At 42.8% G+C, this 19371-nt stretch overlaps 1 protein-coding gene across 1 annotated transcript in view; it reads left to right on the forward strand.

The window, feature by feature from the left end:
- The window catches only part of coro7 (coronin 7), a 106168-nt gene that overhangs the window by 192 nt on the left and 86605 nt on the right, over nt 1-19371 (forward strand). The window contains exons 2-7 of the mRNA XM_069149099.1: nt 2040-2136; nt 2504-2584; nt 2728-2798; nt 3724-3910; nt 5037-5113; nt 9348-9398. Of these exons, the coding sequence (XP_069005200.1) occupies nt 2040-2136; nt 2504-2584; nt 2728-2798; nt 3724-3910; nt 5037-5113; nt 9348-9398 (564 nt within the window). The remainder of the gene's footprint in view (nt 1-2039; nt 2137-2503; nt 2585-2727; nt 2799-3723; nt 3911-5036; nt 5114-9347; nt 9399-19371) is intronic.

Here is a 19371-nt window from a genome sequence, read left to right on the forward strand (position 1 = left end):
TTTTTCCCCGAGACAGCTCTCCAGGCTAATGTTAGCATCGGTAATTAGCTGCGCTGCTTAAGTGGCGTTTCGGGGGGGGAACGCCTGTCTCTGAGAGAGATGTTGAACTTCCTGCATCTGGAAAGTCTGCACAGGAATGAGAACACAAATCTGAACCCACATGCTGGCGTTCGTGCTAACTGAGGGCTTTTAGTAAAATATACGAGCCATGTGGTTTACATGAAGGCGCTCGCCTTCATCGGATGTTGCGGAGACGCCCATCAGTCATTGAGTTTTCACCCATTTCTTTTCAAAATTCGTGCTGTATTCTGCAGGTTTTTGTTGGCACACCTGGAGTTATGTGAGATTTACTATGTCCGCCCAAATTGAATTGCAAATGCCACGAGTGATATTATTACCGTGATGCTTATTTGTCAGTGACAGTTGTCCTGCAGATTGCAAAAAGGCGACATGTCTGGACGGGACACGAGTGTCTTACAAATCTGCCATTTTCTCCCTGATCTGGACCCATTTGTTTAAAGTTGCAACGCCTTGCAGCTTCCCTTCCTTGTGATGCATTACGTAATCTCCTGCCTTGTTTTTTTTTTTTTTTTTTTTTTTTTTTTTTTTACTCTGGCAGTAAAATGCTTGGTATGCACAGGGACAGTGAATGGTGTTGGTGTCTCTCCAATCTCTGCACAGGATCTCAAGACAGCAGGTGGTGCTTCGCCTGTGAATGTTAAACTAGCCCTTCACGCAACAGAACACGTTAATGTGCAGATGAGGCTTTTTTTCCCCCCGTGCTGAAGTGTTTGTGTGCTGTCATTTCAAACACTGCAACACTCAAAACTGGGACAAGTGACAGGAGGTGAGTTCGACAGGGATGGAACAAGACGAAAGGCAAAGCGAAGATGAGTGGGCCTTTTTGTTCTCGGATAAATCCAGAACAGCTTGAGTGAGTAGTCGCAGGGGGTAGCATGGGAATGAATTGAGGCAGCTCTCATTTGGCAAGTGTCCCGTAGTCCCCTGGACACAGTCGTTGGTGTTGGTTTCAAATCACGGGCCTGTGGATGGATTCATAACGGCAGGTGGCTCACTCTTTAATCCTGAGACACAGGTTTTGACGGAGTAAGAAATCTTGTACGCGTTGATCAAAATGCATAATTAAGGGAAGACGATCCTTATCATAACATAAAGGGGTCCTTGATATCGTACAGATCCTCCATACGCAGCCTGGATGCTGAAACAGCTTAGTGGAACAGTTGTACATGTCACAGGTCCCGTCGAGAGAAGATTATGTTAAGTAGATAAGAAATCTTTGCAGCTAGCTGCTGGCAGAGGTGGTGGTGAGCAGTCATTATCGTAATCAACACTCTGAGGCTTAAATTAAGTTTCCAGCCGATACTGCTCCCACACAGCTTCTGACACCCCATTTACATGTTGTTGTCTACGTCTCTTTTGGCAGAAACTCTTCTGGAACTTGTGATCCTGTTATTTGCACACGTACGAGTGGCGCTTTGAAATGCACGAGTGCATAAACAGAGCAAGTCATGCATCTGTCCTCTGCAAAGCTGCTGGGGCCGTGAAGGGTCCCTTGTGGGCCAAGTGACCGTCACGGTGGCTCATAAGTTTTCAGAGGAGCAGCTCAGCGGTAGAGTAGTTGTTGGAGCGTGTTGCACAGACACACTGTCCTCTTGCCCCTTTTGCCTTGTTAATGTTATGAAAGAGGTTTTAAGAGTTCTTTCCGGTGCAACGCAGGGAGTCCTTCCACTTCCTCAACACTTTGCTCATTCTGAGGCACGTGTGTGTGTGTGTGTGTGTGTGTGTGTGTGTGTGTGTGTGTGTGTGTGTCCTCTTGGCTAGATCCTTCCTGTTCTTTGCTGTGTTCACTTTATTTTCTTTATGGTTGTGACAGCAACTTGGTCATGTGTGTTTGGTAACATTATATAAATAAATTGGATTCTTCAGTGTAAACGGTGCTTTTTTTGTTGTTTTCATTCATCTATGTTCATTATCAAACCCTAAATTCACCCATTATGTTCCCTTACTCTTAAACCCAGGCATGGATCAACCATGTTCGTGCTGGCTCCTTCTCCTGCCAGGGGAACCACATCAAAGCAAGCACCAAGCTGGTGGCTTTCAATACCGAGCAGGCTGGTAAGGCTATGAGAGTGTGGTTGAACAGTAACATTGGCTTTTTGCAGATTGAAGTAGCCACTCTTTATAGTTTCAGCTTCGTTTGTGCTTTCATTTAAGTTTATTTAGTCCAGAATATTGACATAACGACATCAATCAAATTAAAATGAAACAAAAAGGATTCCTTTGGAAAAAAGATAGAATGTCTTTTTTTTTTTTTTTATTCATATTTTCTTGTGATCCTAAAAGTCGATTTTTGAACAGGGTGGACATTTTGGATTGTGATCCACTATGAAGTCTCACAAAGCAGATTTTGAGAGTATGTTTCATAACATTTCTGTGTTGTGTGTGTGTGTGTGTGTGTGTGTGTGTGTGTGTGTGTCTGCAGGTGGAGGTATGCTGGGCCTGTCTTCAGTCAAACCCGGTTCAAATGGCCAATGGACAGTCACCCACATTTCTTGCCACTCTGGTAGCTTTTCTTCATCCTTTTGTAAAATAAACTAATCACATGAGAAATGCAGACACTGCTGCCCAGAAATGACATTGAGCCAGACAGATGTGACCCAGATCTGAGTTTTCATTTCCATTTGTTTTCCTCTCTCTCTCTGTCAGATCTGGTGACTGATATGGACTTTTCTCCTTTTGATGAGAGTCTCCTGGCCACATGCTCTGCAGATGAAACGGTAAGCTATTTAATGTCCTACTTCTCCCTGACCTTGTTCATTCTTTCGTTTGTTCCTTTTATCCTCACTTTACCTTCTTGCGGTGTACTTACACATAAGTTCACTCTCCATTCTTTCAGGCTTTGTTGTTCCCGGCAGGGCTTCGAATGCAACATGAACCACCATAGATTTTGTTGTTCAAACCTTTTGAAGACTCCCTCCTCTCAGCACATTGTCCTCAGCCACAGGTGCTCCAGCTCACTGGAATGTGCTGAGTGCGGGTCTGCATCTTCAAACTCGGCAGCTCGGTCTACCTCGCAGACCTGTGTAAACACACATACCTATCGCCACACACACTGATGTGATCCGCAGTGCCCGGTGTGCAAAGCGCTTTTGCTCCTCTTATCTTTTGCCAGCAGGGCATATTGTTTCACCGACTTGGTCGTGTTGAGCAAGTGAAATGAAATATGACTCCAGTGATGTATTTTTACTGACTAACCTATAAAGTCATCATCATGCCGGTTTATTTAGTCTGATCTGTCGGCAGCGACTGGAAATTCAAACCTGCGCCCAAACCCCAAATTATTCAGTGCAGTATCAACATTCAGAGGCGCACATCACTTAACGACCACCTCATGGCTGGTTGATGTTGCATCTTGATATATTAATTCGTAGTGTGTTCCCTCTGCATGGCCAGACGGCCGGGAAGTGGGCGTTCAGCCCGGCTGGGCTCGTTTGAGCAGACTGATCATAAACGTTTCACATAATGTGCAAACGAGCAGAACTTCACCAATGTGCCAGGACGACTCCCAGCAAAACGGAGAAAGGAGAAAAGTGTAAAATAAATTAAAAAAAAGGTGTGATTTGCCTGAAATAGATGTAGAGATGGAGGAGAGGAAGAAACTAATATTTTCATATCTTTCTTTCTATGTGTGTGTGTGTGCAGGTGAAGCTGTGGCGTTTGTGTGACCCAGAGCAGGAGCAGCCCAGCGATCCAGAGCTCACCCTGTGTCCAGGTCAGGGCAGGCTGGAGCTGGTGCACTTCCATCCCACCTCCTCTGGTTTGCTGGCAGTTGGCACCACAAAGTCTCCTTTGATTTGGGACACCAGCCGCCAGGACGCGCCGCTAGCAGGTAACTGCAGCTGGCAACATGAGCAGAACATGCACGTGCTTTTTTTTTTTTTTTCTAGCATGCAAATTACAATTAAAGCATACTTCACAAATTATTTTTTTGTCTAAAGTCTTTAGTGTACATCATGTACTGTCACTTTACATTGAACATTTCAGTCTCTGTCGGTTAGTCTTCAATTTATGTTGTGCCATCTTTTGTTTCCGTGTGTAACATAAATGTATATTTGGAGTAAAGTGTCTGGTTGGCCTTTATTTTCGGTTGGACACTGACGCTGCCTACGTTTTACAGCCCTGTGGCTCTGTCTAAGTGCCGGAGCAGCAGAGGTAATGTTTTGGTTTTGCAGTCCTGGTCCCAGTCTCTCCGGGCTGGCCTCAGGATATAGTCACTATCCTCTGGCCTCACCCCCCCTCCCCCCCACATCCCTCCCCAAACACACATCCTACACAACTGCGCTCCTCCTTCCCCATCCCATGACAGCTGGCCTGGCTGCTGCTGCTCACTGCTGTTCCAACCTTTCATGAGCATTACCCTCCTTCCACAAACACAATGTTTTTCATCGCCCTCATTTGTCGTGGTTTTCTTTACATATGTGGTTAAGGAACACGATTTGAATGACACAAATCTGTATCTGAGTGAGTGTGTGTTTGGGCTCCTGTTTGTTCCTCTACAGTTTGACCTCATGTCATGTTACTTCATGTGTAGCTATCTTAACAAGAGCAACCTTCATCTTTCCAGTGTCTTGGTGAAACTCAATAATTCACACAAGCTGTGCTGTGCTCACTTCTGCAGCCTTACATGTGTCATGTTCAAAATGTCTCACATATGCTTAACCTGTAGGGACATACGATCCATCCCGCGGTGTAAATCATTCATACTTTTATTGTTGTGTTTTCTGATCTCTGTGCTTGATTTATAGCTTCATCTCCCCCCTGCATTTTCCTGCAGAACGTCTCTAGTTTGGTGTTTTTTTTTTGTCTCGTCTGTGTGCTGTCATTCCGTGTTCATTGTGTTATCATGTTTCTCTTTTTTTTTTTTTTCCCTATGCCTTCTCAAAATTCTGTTTTCATCTTTCACATAGTGCCTCTCCTTCTCTTACCCCTCTAAATTATGATTTGTGTGTCTACAGTTCTGGAGCAGCACGGAGACCTGTTGCAGAGTCTGAGCTGGAAGCAGGACGGTTCCCTGCTGGCTTCCTCCTGCAAGGTGAGGACAGCTCACACTGCAGCAGATCTATGTTACACTGACCTGCAAGGCTCAAATGTAATTTTTAATAAAGTGAAAGCTGTATTTTGTTCCATTCCTTGAAGCAGGTTTGATTGCTGTAGTTGCCGTTTATGACCACTAGATGCTGCTAGTGTCTCAGCAAAGCCACACGTCAAACGTTGCTGCACCTTATCTGTTTACATGGGGCTTATTTCATCAAAATGTCAACAGGGGTGAAGCTCATAAAAAAAGGGTGGGGATCACATTACACATTAGACTCATTACATGAGGAATTAGAGAGCAGTTCTTTAGAGGGAAAAAAGGGTAAACTTGGAAAGCCCTAAATAACATTAAAGAAGTAATAGGCAATTTAATTTAATGTGGTAATAGTGTTGCCAAAGACATTGATAGAGGGCTTGTAGAGATTTTCTGCCTCTGACTGGAAACTTGTAACTTGGCAATCAAGCCAGTAAAAATGGCAACAGGCTGAGTGTGAAGGATTTTGTTTTATCTTAACCCCACCTGACCCCTGATCCCTGATCCCCAGCACCCCTTCCTCTCTGCCCCCTTGAACCCAACCTTCCTCTTCAAGTTTAAGTCTACACAGCATTTGACAACCAACACTTCTTTGGCAGGTCTGTAGAGTACTGGGAAAAGCTAAGAAGAAACTGATTTAATTGCTCACGATAGAAAGTGCAGCTATATGGCCAAGGGCTTTCCATTAGGTTGTTAATATTGTAGACGTAGGAAGAGGAAGGTAGGAGGCGGCATGAGTTTATGAGGAGGGGGCAGAGAATGAAGGGATTTATAGTTGAGTTGGAATTGTTTCACGATTATATTTGGTTCATAGGAAGAGCCAGGGCCTTTTTCATCACTGGAAGTTAATATAACTTATTTCTTTTGCTCAGTTTAAACTCTCATATTGTGCACTACTGTGAATTACTGAAACCACACATAGACTGACTGATGTGTAAAAGAGGCAGAGACCTCCGGTGAATACTTCGGACAATGCGTGATGTGCTTACTTCAGCTTAACACCAAATAACCTTTGACATAGAAACATATACCACATGCACGTATTTAACGGATATGATTGTTGGTCCAATCTCCTTTGTTTGTTTTTTACTCTGACAAGGAACAAATTATGACGCCCATCACCGGCTGTGTCCAAATCGTGACATTAAGTTGACAGGATAATCGTCCTCACCAGAGCTACCAACCCCATCAGGCTCAGTGTAGGCTGAAAGAACAAGACACCTGAGAAGAAACTGTGTATGTGTGTGTGTGTGTGTGTGTGTGTGTGTGTGTGTGTGTGGGGTGGGGGGTGTGTGGAGGGGGTCTGAGATCTGAGGCCGGGGGGCCTCCTCGGTTCTTGCCCTGTTGGGCTCTGGTGTCATTTAACCCAAAAGGCCCCTTTCAATCTCTCCAATCCAGTTTATTAAAGCAAATAGGGCCTGCCAACATGTGGGTCCAATCCCCCAGCTCTCCCGTAGGGTAAACATTGGGGCACGGGGCTGGGGGAAGATGAAGGGGGAGACCACCATCCCAAAGAGCAGGAATCATGACAGGCCTCAATTGGACCTGGAGAGATGTATATTCACGACACACTTATAGAGAGAAGGCGGTATTCAGTTGAGAGGAATGAAATCCACAGGTACCGAGAGCAGAGACGAAGGAAAGCCTGTGTTTATCCGAGTGATGGACGGGGCGGGGCGGTATGATGGTGAGAAGTGAGGTGTCGTTGGAGTTATGGTCCACAGCTCACCTTGATTTTGAAAGTGTACTAAACTCCCTACAAAATTTTCAGTGATGGAAAATAACATTAATTAAAGCATCCTGCAGTCTCAAACTGCCAATCTCAACAGGCTTCGACACTCGTAACCGTGGGAGACTGGGAACGAAGGGCTGGCAGCACCGTGTGTTTGATGAGCAGTGAGAGAGAGAGAGAGAGAGAGAGAGAGAACACCCCTGGCTGAAGATTCCCAGCATCTGTGTGTGTGTGTGTGTGTGTGTGTGTGTGTGTGTGTGTGTGTGTGTGTGTGTGTGTGTGTGTGTGTGTGTGTGTTTCCGTACATGTGAAAGTTGTGTGCAGCCAACTCGTGGTGAAAACTCATTAACAGCAGCTTGAGAATGAGGCTCCATCACTTTGATTAAACAGCAGCTGTCTCAGCATGCGCACACACACACACACACACACACACACACACACACACACACACACACACACACACACACACACAAAAATACAAACACACAAATGCACACACAGCTATCTGGGCCCTCCATCTGTGCATTTATGAGTTTAGGTGGTGTGTGTGTTTATGTGTTATTGTCATAGGCTTAAGAGAGTGTGTTTGCTTGTTTGAATGTGTGTGTGTGTGTGTGTGTGTGTGGGTGTGTGTGGTTACTTGGTGAACACATCTGTACGTGAGTAGCCCCTCATCTGTGTGTTTGCACAGTCAGATAGTTTCTGCCCTCATATGTAGTTGTTTGCACTACAACACTCGAGATGATATGGCAGTCAACGGCTTTAATATGGCAAATGTATGTTTGTATAATGATGTATGTCCAGTAAATATGCGCGTGTTTGGTTTTCAAAGGGAAGTCATTAGCTGGTAGGATGGAAGCAGCTTGAAAGTGATTGTACCATTAAATGATGATTGGTTGCAGAGCTGCAATGATTAAGCAATTCATTTGTAATTATTGTGATAATCGTTTTAGTCCCTCTTTGGGCAAAAATGCCAAACTCTGCTGGTTTAAGCTTCTTTAATTTGATATTGATGCTTTTCTTTGTCTTACATTATAGAAAAGAGAATATCTTTGGGGTTTTTGATTATTGCTTCCACAAAAATAATTTTTGGGACATCAGCTCAGGCTGTGGGAAATATGGTAATTTTCTTTTTATATTTTCTGACATTTTGTCAAGGTTTTTTTTTTTTTTTTGGACATTCATCGATAACGGAAATAATCATTAGTAGCAGCTCTGGTTGGCAATCTACCAAAATACCTAGCAGATGAGCTAATCAAAAAACAGATAGCTCATAGCTCAGAGATGGTTTCAGCAGAAATGTGGCTATGAGGGGGAAAAGTGTGTGTTTGTATTCCTGCGATGCTCTGAGCCTTTGGCTTAGTCCCGGGTCACAGAGACCTGAAGATGTAGCTTAGGGGCATCATATTCGTGGGTGGGCTTTACTCACTCACGGACAGGATGGAGAGGCCGAGAAAGAATCAGCACGTTGGTCAAAAACCCCTGTTTGCTATTCGAGATTTTTAAAAAAAAAGCACATGGATGCCTTCTTTGATTGCTGAGGGGAGCACGATGAAAACAAGCTGATGCGCCGAGCATATTCTTCAATGTGTATTTGAACTCGGCAGAATAACATGCTGCTGTCTGTGAGCGGAGGACATGTGATGTCTGCTTTTTATATTGTGAGGCTGATGGCTGCCACAGTGCCTCTCTGTCTATACGTCTGTCCTTGACTGTGTCATAGTCAGCCTCCTGATTCCCTTTGACATGTATATGTTTACTAAGTATGTGTATGGTTTACTCTAAGTACTTATAGGTATTACCTGCTGTCAGCTTCATATGTCAGGCTGCTGCTGTGATCACAGTCACACAGCAGTATTGAGTGACATGGCTGCAGACACGCATGTCCCAGTCACAGCCTGATCCCATTAGGTCCCATTTCCTCCCAATCATGCCGGAGTCTCTCTGATTGGCTGCTTTGATTGATGCCGAATGTGTGTTTGGGCTGGCTGGGGTCGAGGCACACGAGGCCGCGGAGAGGTCACTGGATTGCATTTGCTTACGATGGATCAGTAAGATCTCACTGATAAATGAGGAAACTTCGGAGAGCTTGTGTTGTTCTTCATCTGAGTTATACTGAGGTGGAGGGACTTTTTATTAATACTTTCAAGATGTAGCTTTCATATTTCAGTCATTCATGTAATTTTAATGGAAAAAAAATACAGCCAACTGTGGAGCCTTTAATTCCTTCCCCATTTTCTTTGAGAACTTCAAATCGTGACCTTGCACATGCTCTTTGGCCTCTCTTACATGTTGAACTTCTAACTCTTCAACAGCCTTCACACATTAGTGTTACTTAACTTCAGATGCTGTTTCATTAGACTGAACTGAGAATAAGAAGGAGCACCAAGGTGCCAATGAATCATCACCATAGGGACCTAACTTTCTGTGTTCTTAAAGTTTCTCCTGTTTTTCTTGCTTGCCCAGGACAAGATGCTGCGGGTGTTTGATCCCAGAGCCCAGGTGACACCTGTTCAGGTAAGTTTGTCAGTAAAGCCCTGAGCACACTACCAAAACAACCAGCAACTGCTCTTAGAGGCAGGTACATGAAATGCACCCATCCCATGTAGAAATCCCTTTATTTAGTACAGACAGAACTTTAATTAAAGGATTATTTTGTCCCTTTTTTCTATAGTTCACATATTCCATCACAAATGTTGTCATAAGAGCAATGCCAACAAGGAATTGAACAAGTATTATCTGCAGAGCCTGATTGATATATCACTCAGTCAATTATATTTGCTGAGATTAACTTATCACTGATAAATTGCTGTATATGTTGGCTGATATGCGTTGATACGAAAACTTGTTTTACAGAACATGATGTAGAAAAAGATGCTTTTTCTATGTGATTTTTAAAAAATTTTTATAGCTAGTTTTAAGCATTAAATCACCAGTGAGGTTTACTGTTTCAGTGCACTGATGTCAGTGTGGACAATAAACTGTAAAATATCAACCCCTCGTTACATATCTTTGTTACAAATGTCAAAAGTGTTTGATAACCACATTTATACATTTATTTGGGCCTATTTAAAAAAAAAAAAAAGAAGTTTATTTTTATTTATATTTATAGATAAAAAGAATATTGGCCAATAAATCAATCAGGTAATTCTTCTATTTCCTAATATCGGTATTAGCGCAAGCCCCAAAAATCTAGTATTGCTGGGGTTCTTATGGTCTGTGTATCCAGACTATCCACACAGGTTTAGCTTCTTTTTATTTTTTTTTTACAGAAGTGAGGCTCTATGACACATACAAATAAGCTAAAAGCTTTAGACGCACACAATTTATTCATTGTTCTTAAAAAAAAAAAAAAATCTTAAAAATCTCCCTTCATTAAAAGAAAAATCTTAAAAATCACCTTTCCTTACACTTTGGAAAACACTGGCGATGCAGGTGTGGGGCAAAATAGCTCAGAGTGTCACTCAACAGCCATTTAGGATAAGGACTTTTTTTTTTTTGCACACTACATCGAGTGATAAACATGTTGACAGTAAGCCAGAGAGCTCACCGCTGGCCACTGTAATTCATCTGCTAATGATTTATGGATGTGCTGCACATGATGCCGTCCTCTTCCCACGGGTACCCATGCCACACTACGCTAGTGTGAACCTCTTGACTCTCACCACTCCCTTTTTTTTTTTTTTTTTTTGGTCCCCTTTTTTTTGACAACCGGGTCTGAACCAATAGGATTCTGTTTAAGCCAACGGCAATGAGGAAGTGGAATGGTAGGGTATTTGTGTGTTGAGGGAGGGGGGGGGGGGGGGGGGGGTGGCGGCAGTATGTGTCGTGAAAGGCTGCTCGATATAAAGCAAATATTCTCACACATTTCAGTGGTGGACCTCCCAGGCAGTTTTAATTATGCCGATGGCCAGCCTGCCTTGTGGGCTCTCGTCTGTAAATATGTGGGATCCTGCAAAAACACGACATACCGCAGCAGATTAGATATTAGATCACTGGAATACCTGGAGGTACATCAGCTTGTGCGGCAGCGAGAGAGAAGCATACCTGCATATTTGTGGGCTCATACACCTGTGGGCATGTGTAGACCCTGTTGTCCTTTTATGGGTTTCGAAACTTTTGAGACCGTCGTGAAAGGAGTACTGTTCCTGAGTTATGTGATGTCACTGACTCTGAAAGGCAGAGAGAGCCAGCGATGGAAGCGGCTTCTCTCCAGTCTTCTAACCTCATTCTTTACATCAGGTGTGTCAGTGTTGATGGCATTTCAGCTCGCTGCTTTTCAGCAGCCCGTTCAGGAGACATTGAATGCGGGCATCAAGCACAGCTTTTCATCAGTGCTACAAATTCTCTGAAAATTGCTATTCCAGGTCCTTGACCAGTTAGCATGCTCTGTTAAAAAAAAAAAAAAAAAAAAACGACAAAGTAATTGAAGTAAAGTAAAACTGATGTTGCATGTAAATCACTTGCTGCAGCCACAGGGGCTCATTAGTTCAGATTGAATCAATGTTGGATAGTCTGTCTGTCTCGGTGGTTACTGGTGGCGGGAGATGTGCTGCGCTAGGACATTTTAGCCAAGTCTATGGCATTTTTGACTTCAGTAGATAGATGACAGTGGAGAGCAACAGAAAGAGTGGAAAGACATAGAAGCTCTTACGGCAGATCTAAACCCAGCTGCATTGACTTTGATACCTTTTTAAAAAAAAAAATTTTATTCACACGTTCTTCTTGTCAAAACCTGGTGCCTAATTTACCAAAAATGCAACTCAAATACTCACCTCGGTTTGGACGAATATTTGATTTTGTTACGCTAGAAGCAGCTAAGGGAACCTTAAGCTGCTAGTCCCGAGCAGAGCTAAAGAGCTGGCTACAGAGGTGTTGTAAAATCACATATTTCTGTCTCCGAACCCACGTTTTTTATTCATTTTCAAATGTGCTCCTTAACTGACTCAAGTGACATCACGAGAGACAGTTTAGTCAGATTCTGACCCTCTGAAAAGTCTTTCTTTACAGTTTCAGTATACTTTCCAGGAACTGAAAACAGACTTTGTTGTATAAAATTGCTGATGCTCCTCTTTTGAGTTTTATATCTTTCATATGTTTTAGAAAGTGCTTCTCCCAGGCGCCAAACCTGGTGCCGGGAAACAGAACATTTGCTGATCTGATTTGGCTTGAAAAACTCTCTCAGTGCAGGATTTTTCCCCATTACCTCCTCTAACAACTATATACTAGCTTTTAATTGAAACCGGTAGTCAGTATAAGAGTTAACGACTCTGTCATCACCACATTTCAGCAGTCAGTAGTGCTTGAAATCTGTGTGCAGCCACTACCTGAAATCTATTGTATTTTTGAACACGGTATGCAACCACAATGAAATACAGATTGGATGTTTAGCTTTGGTTTTCTGCTTGCTCGAGCAGCAAGCTCTTTTCTTTGTCTTTCTCTCTCTCCCTTTTTCTTACTTTGTCAATTTCAGACTCGCAATCAATGCAAAGCCCACAAGAAGACTAATGGTCATTGTCAGATGTCAATTTGAAAACAGTCTGCGGTATTAAAAAAAAAAGGTTGTTTTGGACTGCTCGCCCGTCAGGACACCGAGCAACCACTGAGCCACGTCTCTGTCTTCTCTTCTTTCCCCACTCTCTGATTAATTCCCCATCTCACTGCCATGGAGAAGACCAAGATGTGCAGATGTGCGAGTCAGCATACTGTCCTCCTCTGCACTCAGCACATGGCCTCACCACCTCAAACCGAGGAGACTTGGGACCCAGATCAAAGTTATTAGAGGATTGCTTTTGCCTTTTTGGTTTTACGTTCTCTTGCTTTCTTGTCCTCTCCATATCTCTCTCAAATACCCAAAGTCCAGCTTTGAGAGGCTTGGCTTTGGAGCCCTCTGGGATCAGTCGGCAGAACCTCACCCTGACAGCTTTCAGATGTGCGGCTCTGCAGAGTGGGAGAGCCACCGCCACTCCTATTAGCACCGCATCTGCTGAAGAGGGCTTTTACAGGGTGCAGGCCATGAATCCTAAACGCACTGAAACATGATGAGTGCAGCAGTTTAGACACATAGAAGAGTGTGACCCACAAAGCTGTTCAACCCCATAACACATAACACAACACATTTCACATTGTATGAGTGGTTTCAAGGAGATTCCACAAAATAGCTTGTTTGTGTATGATGTGAGGGAATTTTCAAGCACTTTCTCCACTTTGCATGTTGATGAGTTTGTTGTTGCAGATGTGATGTGATGGCAGGGAATAACCAGTGTGGCCACAAAGTAAACAGAGTGGGGCAGAGAAATGGCCAAACTATTTGAATTTGTAACCTCACTTGGGAGGTCTGTTTGGCTTTGTACATGTGAGCCAGTCAGTTATCCTCATCAAGCGAAGCCACAGCTCTTCTCTGAAAACATTTCTGGGGGAAGGATATCTCAAGAAAGCTAGGGAGCATTTTAAAGCATGACTTGCTCTTATTTTGAGTTTGAATGTCCCTGTGGCACACAAACAAAGTGAAATATATAGGTGTAAGACATTTTTTTTTGATTATCTTAGACAAAAGGAACTGACTGTCACCTCTGCTTTTGCACATCATGTATGTGCTTTCATTTCTGCTCATCAAATGGTTTAAGTGTCTATTTTACAATCCAGTTGGGTGCTCAGGATGAAAGCACACCTGCCCTGGAAGAGTTCCAATCAGACCAGAAACCAGATTGTCAGAATCACCGATCAGCAGGTCCAGATCTTTCTGTGATGAGCAGGTGACTTTTCATTCAGTGCCTCGCGAGTGCTCGTGAACCTGATGAAGCTACCTGTGAATTCTGCGGGACACATTCAGTACCTGCGAAAGCACACCTGAATAACGGGACTGGGTGAGATATCTAAGCAGCGATACGCTGGAATGACCCAGAGGCAGGAAAAAGCTGAGTCATAAGAAGTTTTGTCGTTGCTGGTACTACGTGGCTGTCAATCATCATTCAGTTCGTTCAATAACTCAGAAATGTCATCGCTGGAGAAACGATATGTCTGAATAATTTATGCCTCTGGCATCAAACGGGTGTAAAAACACGCCCTCTCCATATTGTTTGCTTTCCTGCGTCTCCTTCTCACCAAACTAATAAGAGCAGCCGTCTCTCCAGATTTGCGCACCTGATTAATATGTGCCTTTCAGTCGTACTAAAATACACACAATCACTTCTCCTATTTCTACTTTCAGGTTTAGTAAATATCATTGCGGGTGCTAAATTGCTCTATTAGCATGGGATTTTTTTTTTTTGATACACACAAACCTTTAGTAAATCAGGCCCATAGCGTATAATCCATCGTGTGCTGCTGATCAATTAAGTATTTCTACTGGCAGTCGTCCATTAGCTGTAAAAAAAAATAATGTTGTGTCTATCAGGTATTTGCATTTGGACATCCCTTGAGTTACATCTATGGACATTGTGTTGATCGATGTGGTTCCACTGGTGTCCTGGTTCCTCCCAGGGCAGCGCAGTGGAGTGGGGCTGCCTCATCCCTGTGGCCAGCACCGAACTGGGTTCTCCCGTTGGCCAGGTGGGGTAAATTTAGTCCCTAATTACAGCCCTGCTCCGGCTGTATTTATGGCAAATAAGACTGTACAAGGCGCAGTTAAGGTCTGTAATCAGCGCGATTGTGTACGTGCATGCACGGACGCACAGACGGTTGTATTTAGGTAGCTGGCTGGCACACATGAGGAAAGAGTGTGTCCGTACATGTGGTGTCCCTTCTCATCCTGTTTCACCACTGAAGGCAGGTCGAGTTTCAAGATTTTAAGTTTTGTTTTGTGTCTTTCTGTTTGGCCTGAATTTCTCGTCTTTCACCGTTAAAATGGTGTTTCAACATGTATATGAGCAAATATCTTGTTACATAACCTCCAACTTATTTGTTGGTTGAGGAATTACAAATTGATTTGAATAATTAAATAAAGTTATGTTACTTAAAGCTTCATTAAAAAAAAAGTAAAGAAAAGAAGAGATGAGCAAAACATTTGTTAAAGGCCCAGTGAGTGAAACCATGGTTAACAGTGTTATTAAGCTGTTGTCTCAGTGTTTCAGCTTTTCAGATGATTAAAGTCGACCGAAATCAATGAAAACCTTCGAGTTTCTCTTTTAGATTTAAATCACACATTTAAAATTTGCCATTGTAATAATGGCAAAGGGGTGAATCATCAAGTACCAAACAAACAGTTTTCTTGACTCGCTTTGCTATTCTCGGTCCTACCCTCCCTTGCTATAGTGGCCTCTTGTTTTTAGATGACTTTCTTTCACCTCTCTATGTAGTGAGGCCTCCGCCCTACTTTCCTGGACTGAACTGTAAGACTCCTCAGACTCCGCACTCGAGGAGAACGGACATATGCTGACCTGATCCTTACGGGACACGTGCCTTTGTGAGCATTTGTGTTTCCTCTCCGCTCTCCTGTCTTTTCATCTATCCCCAATGTCTGCGTATTTGCTGAGTGTGTGGTTCTGTATGCGAGTGTGTGCCTGTGCATTTACCATGTGTGTTTCAAATTACAGTGCTGAAAATACCCCTCATAGTTTTGGGCCAGCGCTGGCCGTAGAGCTGTCGATCTGTGGTCGCTGGAAGAGGAGGGAGACAGGAAAAGGGAATAGTTTGCTGTACTTGGGGGCCAGATTCCTCTTTTTCTGCTCATGCTTCTGCTGCTTGGGGTGAAATTAGAGAGGACCATGGGCTGGAATGGGTTTGGACTTGAGGAGGGAACGCTGGGCAGGGCCAAGGAAAAGCAAAGTGGTTTCAATGCTATACCATCTTTTATATCCCGCTATAAATGACACAGACTGAACTGCCTGGTAGGTGTGTGTCTCTCTCGCATTCTTGTGTTTGTCATCACAGGAATAATAAACGACATTTGTACGTCTGTCTGATCTCTGTGTCTTTAAATGCTTATATTTGGAAAAGTGTGATCATGTGTGTGTGTGTGTGGGGGGGGGGTGTATATGTGTGCTCAGATTTCTCATTACAGGCAGAATAAACTACAGGCAGGTGTGTGTGTGTGTGTGTGTGTGTGTGTGTGTGTGTGTGTGTGTGTGTGTGTGTGTGTGTGTGTGTACTCTGTGGACTCTGGCAGGCAGCACAATGAAGCTCTTTGACTGTTGTAGAACAGTTTAGTTTGTATCTGTGATGTAGCCTCAGAGGGACAGCCATGAAGGAGAAACATTCAGAAACATGGTGTGAACTTTGTGTCTGTCTGCATTTCTTTTCTTTGATGCTTTTTTTGTTTTTTTTGTTTTAAAGCATCAAAAAGAGGTTTTAAGGTTTACTTAACTCTATGTAGTACATTTTCTCCTTGATAGATTACATAGATTATTACAGATCCATCAATATACTGACAGTGTGGAAATATGGATATATCACATATAATCAATTTGTGGGCAAAAATGCTGAAATAAACTGCTGTAGAATTCCCACTTTCAATGCAAGTTAAAAAAAATAAAATAATAATAATTATTTGTCATGTCATAATTTATCATTCTGCAACTTCCTGTGAAATACTGGACAATTGTTAAGAGTTTACCTTTAATCTTATTTTACTTTGACTTTGATATTGAGCTGTCAAAAAAAGAGGATTTTTGTTTTTGTTTATTTCTATTATGAATAAACAATATTGGCTAATACATTATGATATTAATTTTTTGTTTTTGACTATTGGTATCTGCCTCCAAAATGTTCTTAAAATATTGAATACCGATTGAACCCGAGTCACAGGTTTTGGGGTCCAATATCAAAGACAAATCTAATCTTAAAGAGTCAAAGAAGTATTACATAAAATGTGCATCAGATGTCAATACAGTTATGGAAATTCCTTTCACTGTCTCAAAAATGTTCAGTATTCTATTGAACCAACAAATTATTTCTTCTCGCAGAAGGTCCATGCTCGCCAGAGACTGAAATTTTGATACTTCCCGCAGAATGAAGCTTGTTTAGACTTTGGAGAATGTCTAAAACTAACACCAAGGGGATATGGAGTCAATATTGTGAAATGTGAAATATGATGTCTTTAAAGAACAGGAACTCATTCCAAGAATATGTCACAGGCTTATTCAACGCGGAGCTCCAAATTCCAGCTCTGCGAGCTGCATAATTGAACAAAAAACCGATCCAAAAAATGCTTCTGTATTTTAAAAAGTATTTGTCTATATGGCCAATATAGCTGATCATGGCTGGAACAAGACCACTTGTGATTTCGTGGCCAGTCTCTCTTCGCTGATAAACACAGCTTTTTACTGCGGAATATGTGTTCAATTTTAATTTCCCTTTCTGACTGTAAACACGTCATATCTGAAATATCCCTGTATGCACATATGCATCGTCCTCTGAACATTTTCCTCTTCCCGAGAGATTGTGTGACAACTTAAAGCACGCAGTTTAACACATATTAACATTTTACACATTGGCAGTGGAGACATTTTTGTTCTTCATAGCAACAGATCCTCCCCTGCTTGTAGAAATCTCAGGGCGTGACACAGAGAAAAGGCACTTGAAAATACATATGTCTGAAATTGTGCCAAAGTCAAGCTGCCAATTAGTAGTCATTAGTAGGCAGATCCCCGTCTAACCTGTGTAATCCCCGTGACCTTTGACCTTCTCAGGCTGATAGAACTTCATGTTGCGCAAGCGTTGCTTGACATTGACGTATTCGTCTTGCTACATCAGGATGCATTTATTCCCTCGCTGTGTGAAATTACTTCAGATCTTTTTCGCATAGCTGTTGCTTTTTTGTGCAGACATACAGAGCACATATGTCCTCTCCGACCCGACTGTCTTACTGCTGTGCTCTGTCTTTTTGTGAATACTCACTGTCTGTAACTTGCCCAGTACTTTGTGGCTGCATCTTTCTCCATCAGACCCCGCTGGGTTCAGGACCTGGTAATAGCCAGTGGTTAACTCAGCCCAGATGTGGTGTACCCCCCCACCCCCCCACCCCACTTGTTTTCTCCTATCTTTTTTTCCTGCTCTCTCTCAGCTCCCTGTGTTACTGGCTACTGCCCCACTGCCAGTCTCAGTTAGTCTCAGAGGATCTGGCAAAACTGAAAAGACTCGTTCCTAATGAGGGGACAATATTTTTGTTATCCAGTGGCATAAAATCAGGAGATTCCATTCGCTGCACTGGATGGAGCCTGTTTCATTTATGATTTAGCCATCGGTGCTTAGTTTTTATGACTTACACTAACTCTTCTGCTCTTATTTTCTTTGTAAGCAAAGTGCTAAAGTTGCTTTTGGTTTGGTTTGATGTCTAAATTAGAATTACATTAAATTAAAAATAAAATCAAAATTATGTTTTTGTGTCCGGGTTTGAACAGAAGAATGGCTTAATGAATCAGTGTGGTTGCTATAGAAGCAGCTGAGCGGGTCTAGAAGTCCAGGGTTGAAAGAGTCACGGATTTGGAGGGTGAGATTTGAAGTTTGAAGGGGTTTTAGCTGCTTCTACTAATGAACAGGGTTTGTTTTTTGTGTCTGTGTGTGTACTTCGGTTGTGTGCTCTGGGGGGGTGGTGAGTTTTTTTATTTTTATTTTTTTGGAGGATAGGGGTTAGAGTTCATGCCAGCTGGCAGCAACGGAGCTATTTGCTCACATGTGCGTGTTGTTTGTGAGCAGAGGCCTCATTAGTGTTCTGGCTGCTCTGGGATTCTTATTTTCCAACTAATTAAGGCCTTATACGCTCACATATGGGTCACACCTGGAGCCAAAAATGGATGATGATTAGCTCTTTCTCCTGCCACATCCTGAGAGTGAAGATCCAGCACAATAGAAATGCCAGTCATACATTGTATGAACAGTTTCTTTGATTAAATGGGTGAGAAGCAGGAAGACGAAGCAAAGAGCAAAGAATCTGTGAAGAAATGATAATTGTTACTTGTTAAATGACAGTGGTTTTGTTATTTTGAATGGGATAGAAAGCCTTTTGACTTATTTAATGTAAGAAATGACTCGTAACATCAACACTTCCGATTCAGCACAGTTTCAGAATCTCACGAGCTCCCACGTAGTAGTATCAGACCTCTTTTGGTCGCCATGATGAATTAAGTACATAGAAGATTTATTAGTGTGTGCATACAGTTACATACAATGGATAAACACATGATCAAAATCATAGCAACATGCAGACTCAGCATAGCGGTGAACAGATTTAAAGAGTTGGTGAAATACTCGGAAGCAGAAGCTGACCTGTCAGATGAGATCTACATCCATGCGTGGGGCAGTAGGCCTCCACTGGAGAAAGCGAGAGTAAGATCTGAGACACAGCTGAGACCAACCTCAGAGTACCCCGAGGGAAATAAAGTGCAGCGTTGGCTCCCTCCGTGGCAAGGCTGCCTGACCTTAGTTTGACCAAACCCTGGTGATATTTCAATTATCCCGGTCAGCACAGCCTGCGTTTTCTCCATGTGCTAGTTTAATCATGCTTGTGGATAGCTAAGAGGTCAGGCAGTGGTGCTGCATGTGAGAGGTGAGA

The sequence above is a fragment of the Embiotoca jacksoni genome, unplaced genomic scaffold (assembly GCF_022577435.1).
Source record: "Embiotoca jacksoni isolate LCO1_2020_lvr unplaced genomic scaffold, fEmbJac1.0.p SCAF_15, whole genome shotgun sequence".
Lineage (NCBI taxonomy): Eukaryota > Metazoa > Chordata > Actinopteri > Embiotocidae > Embiotoca > Embiotoca jacksoni.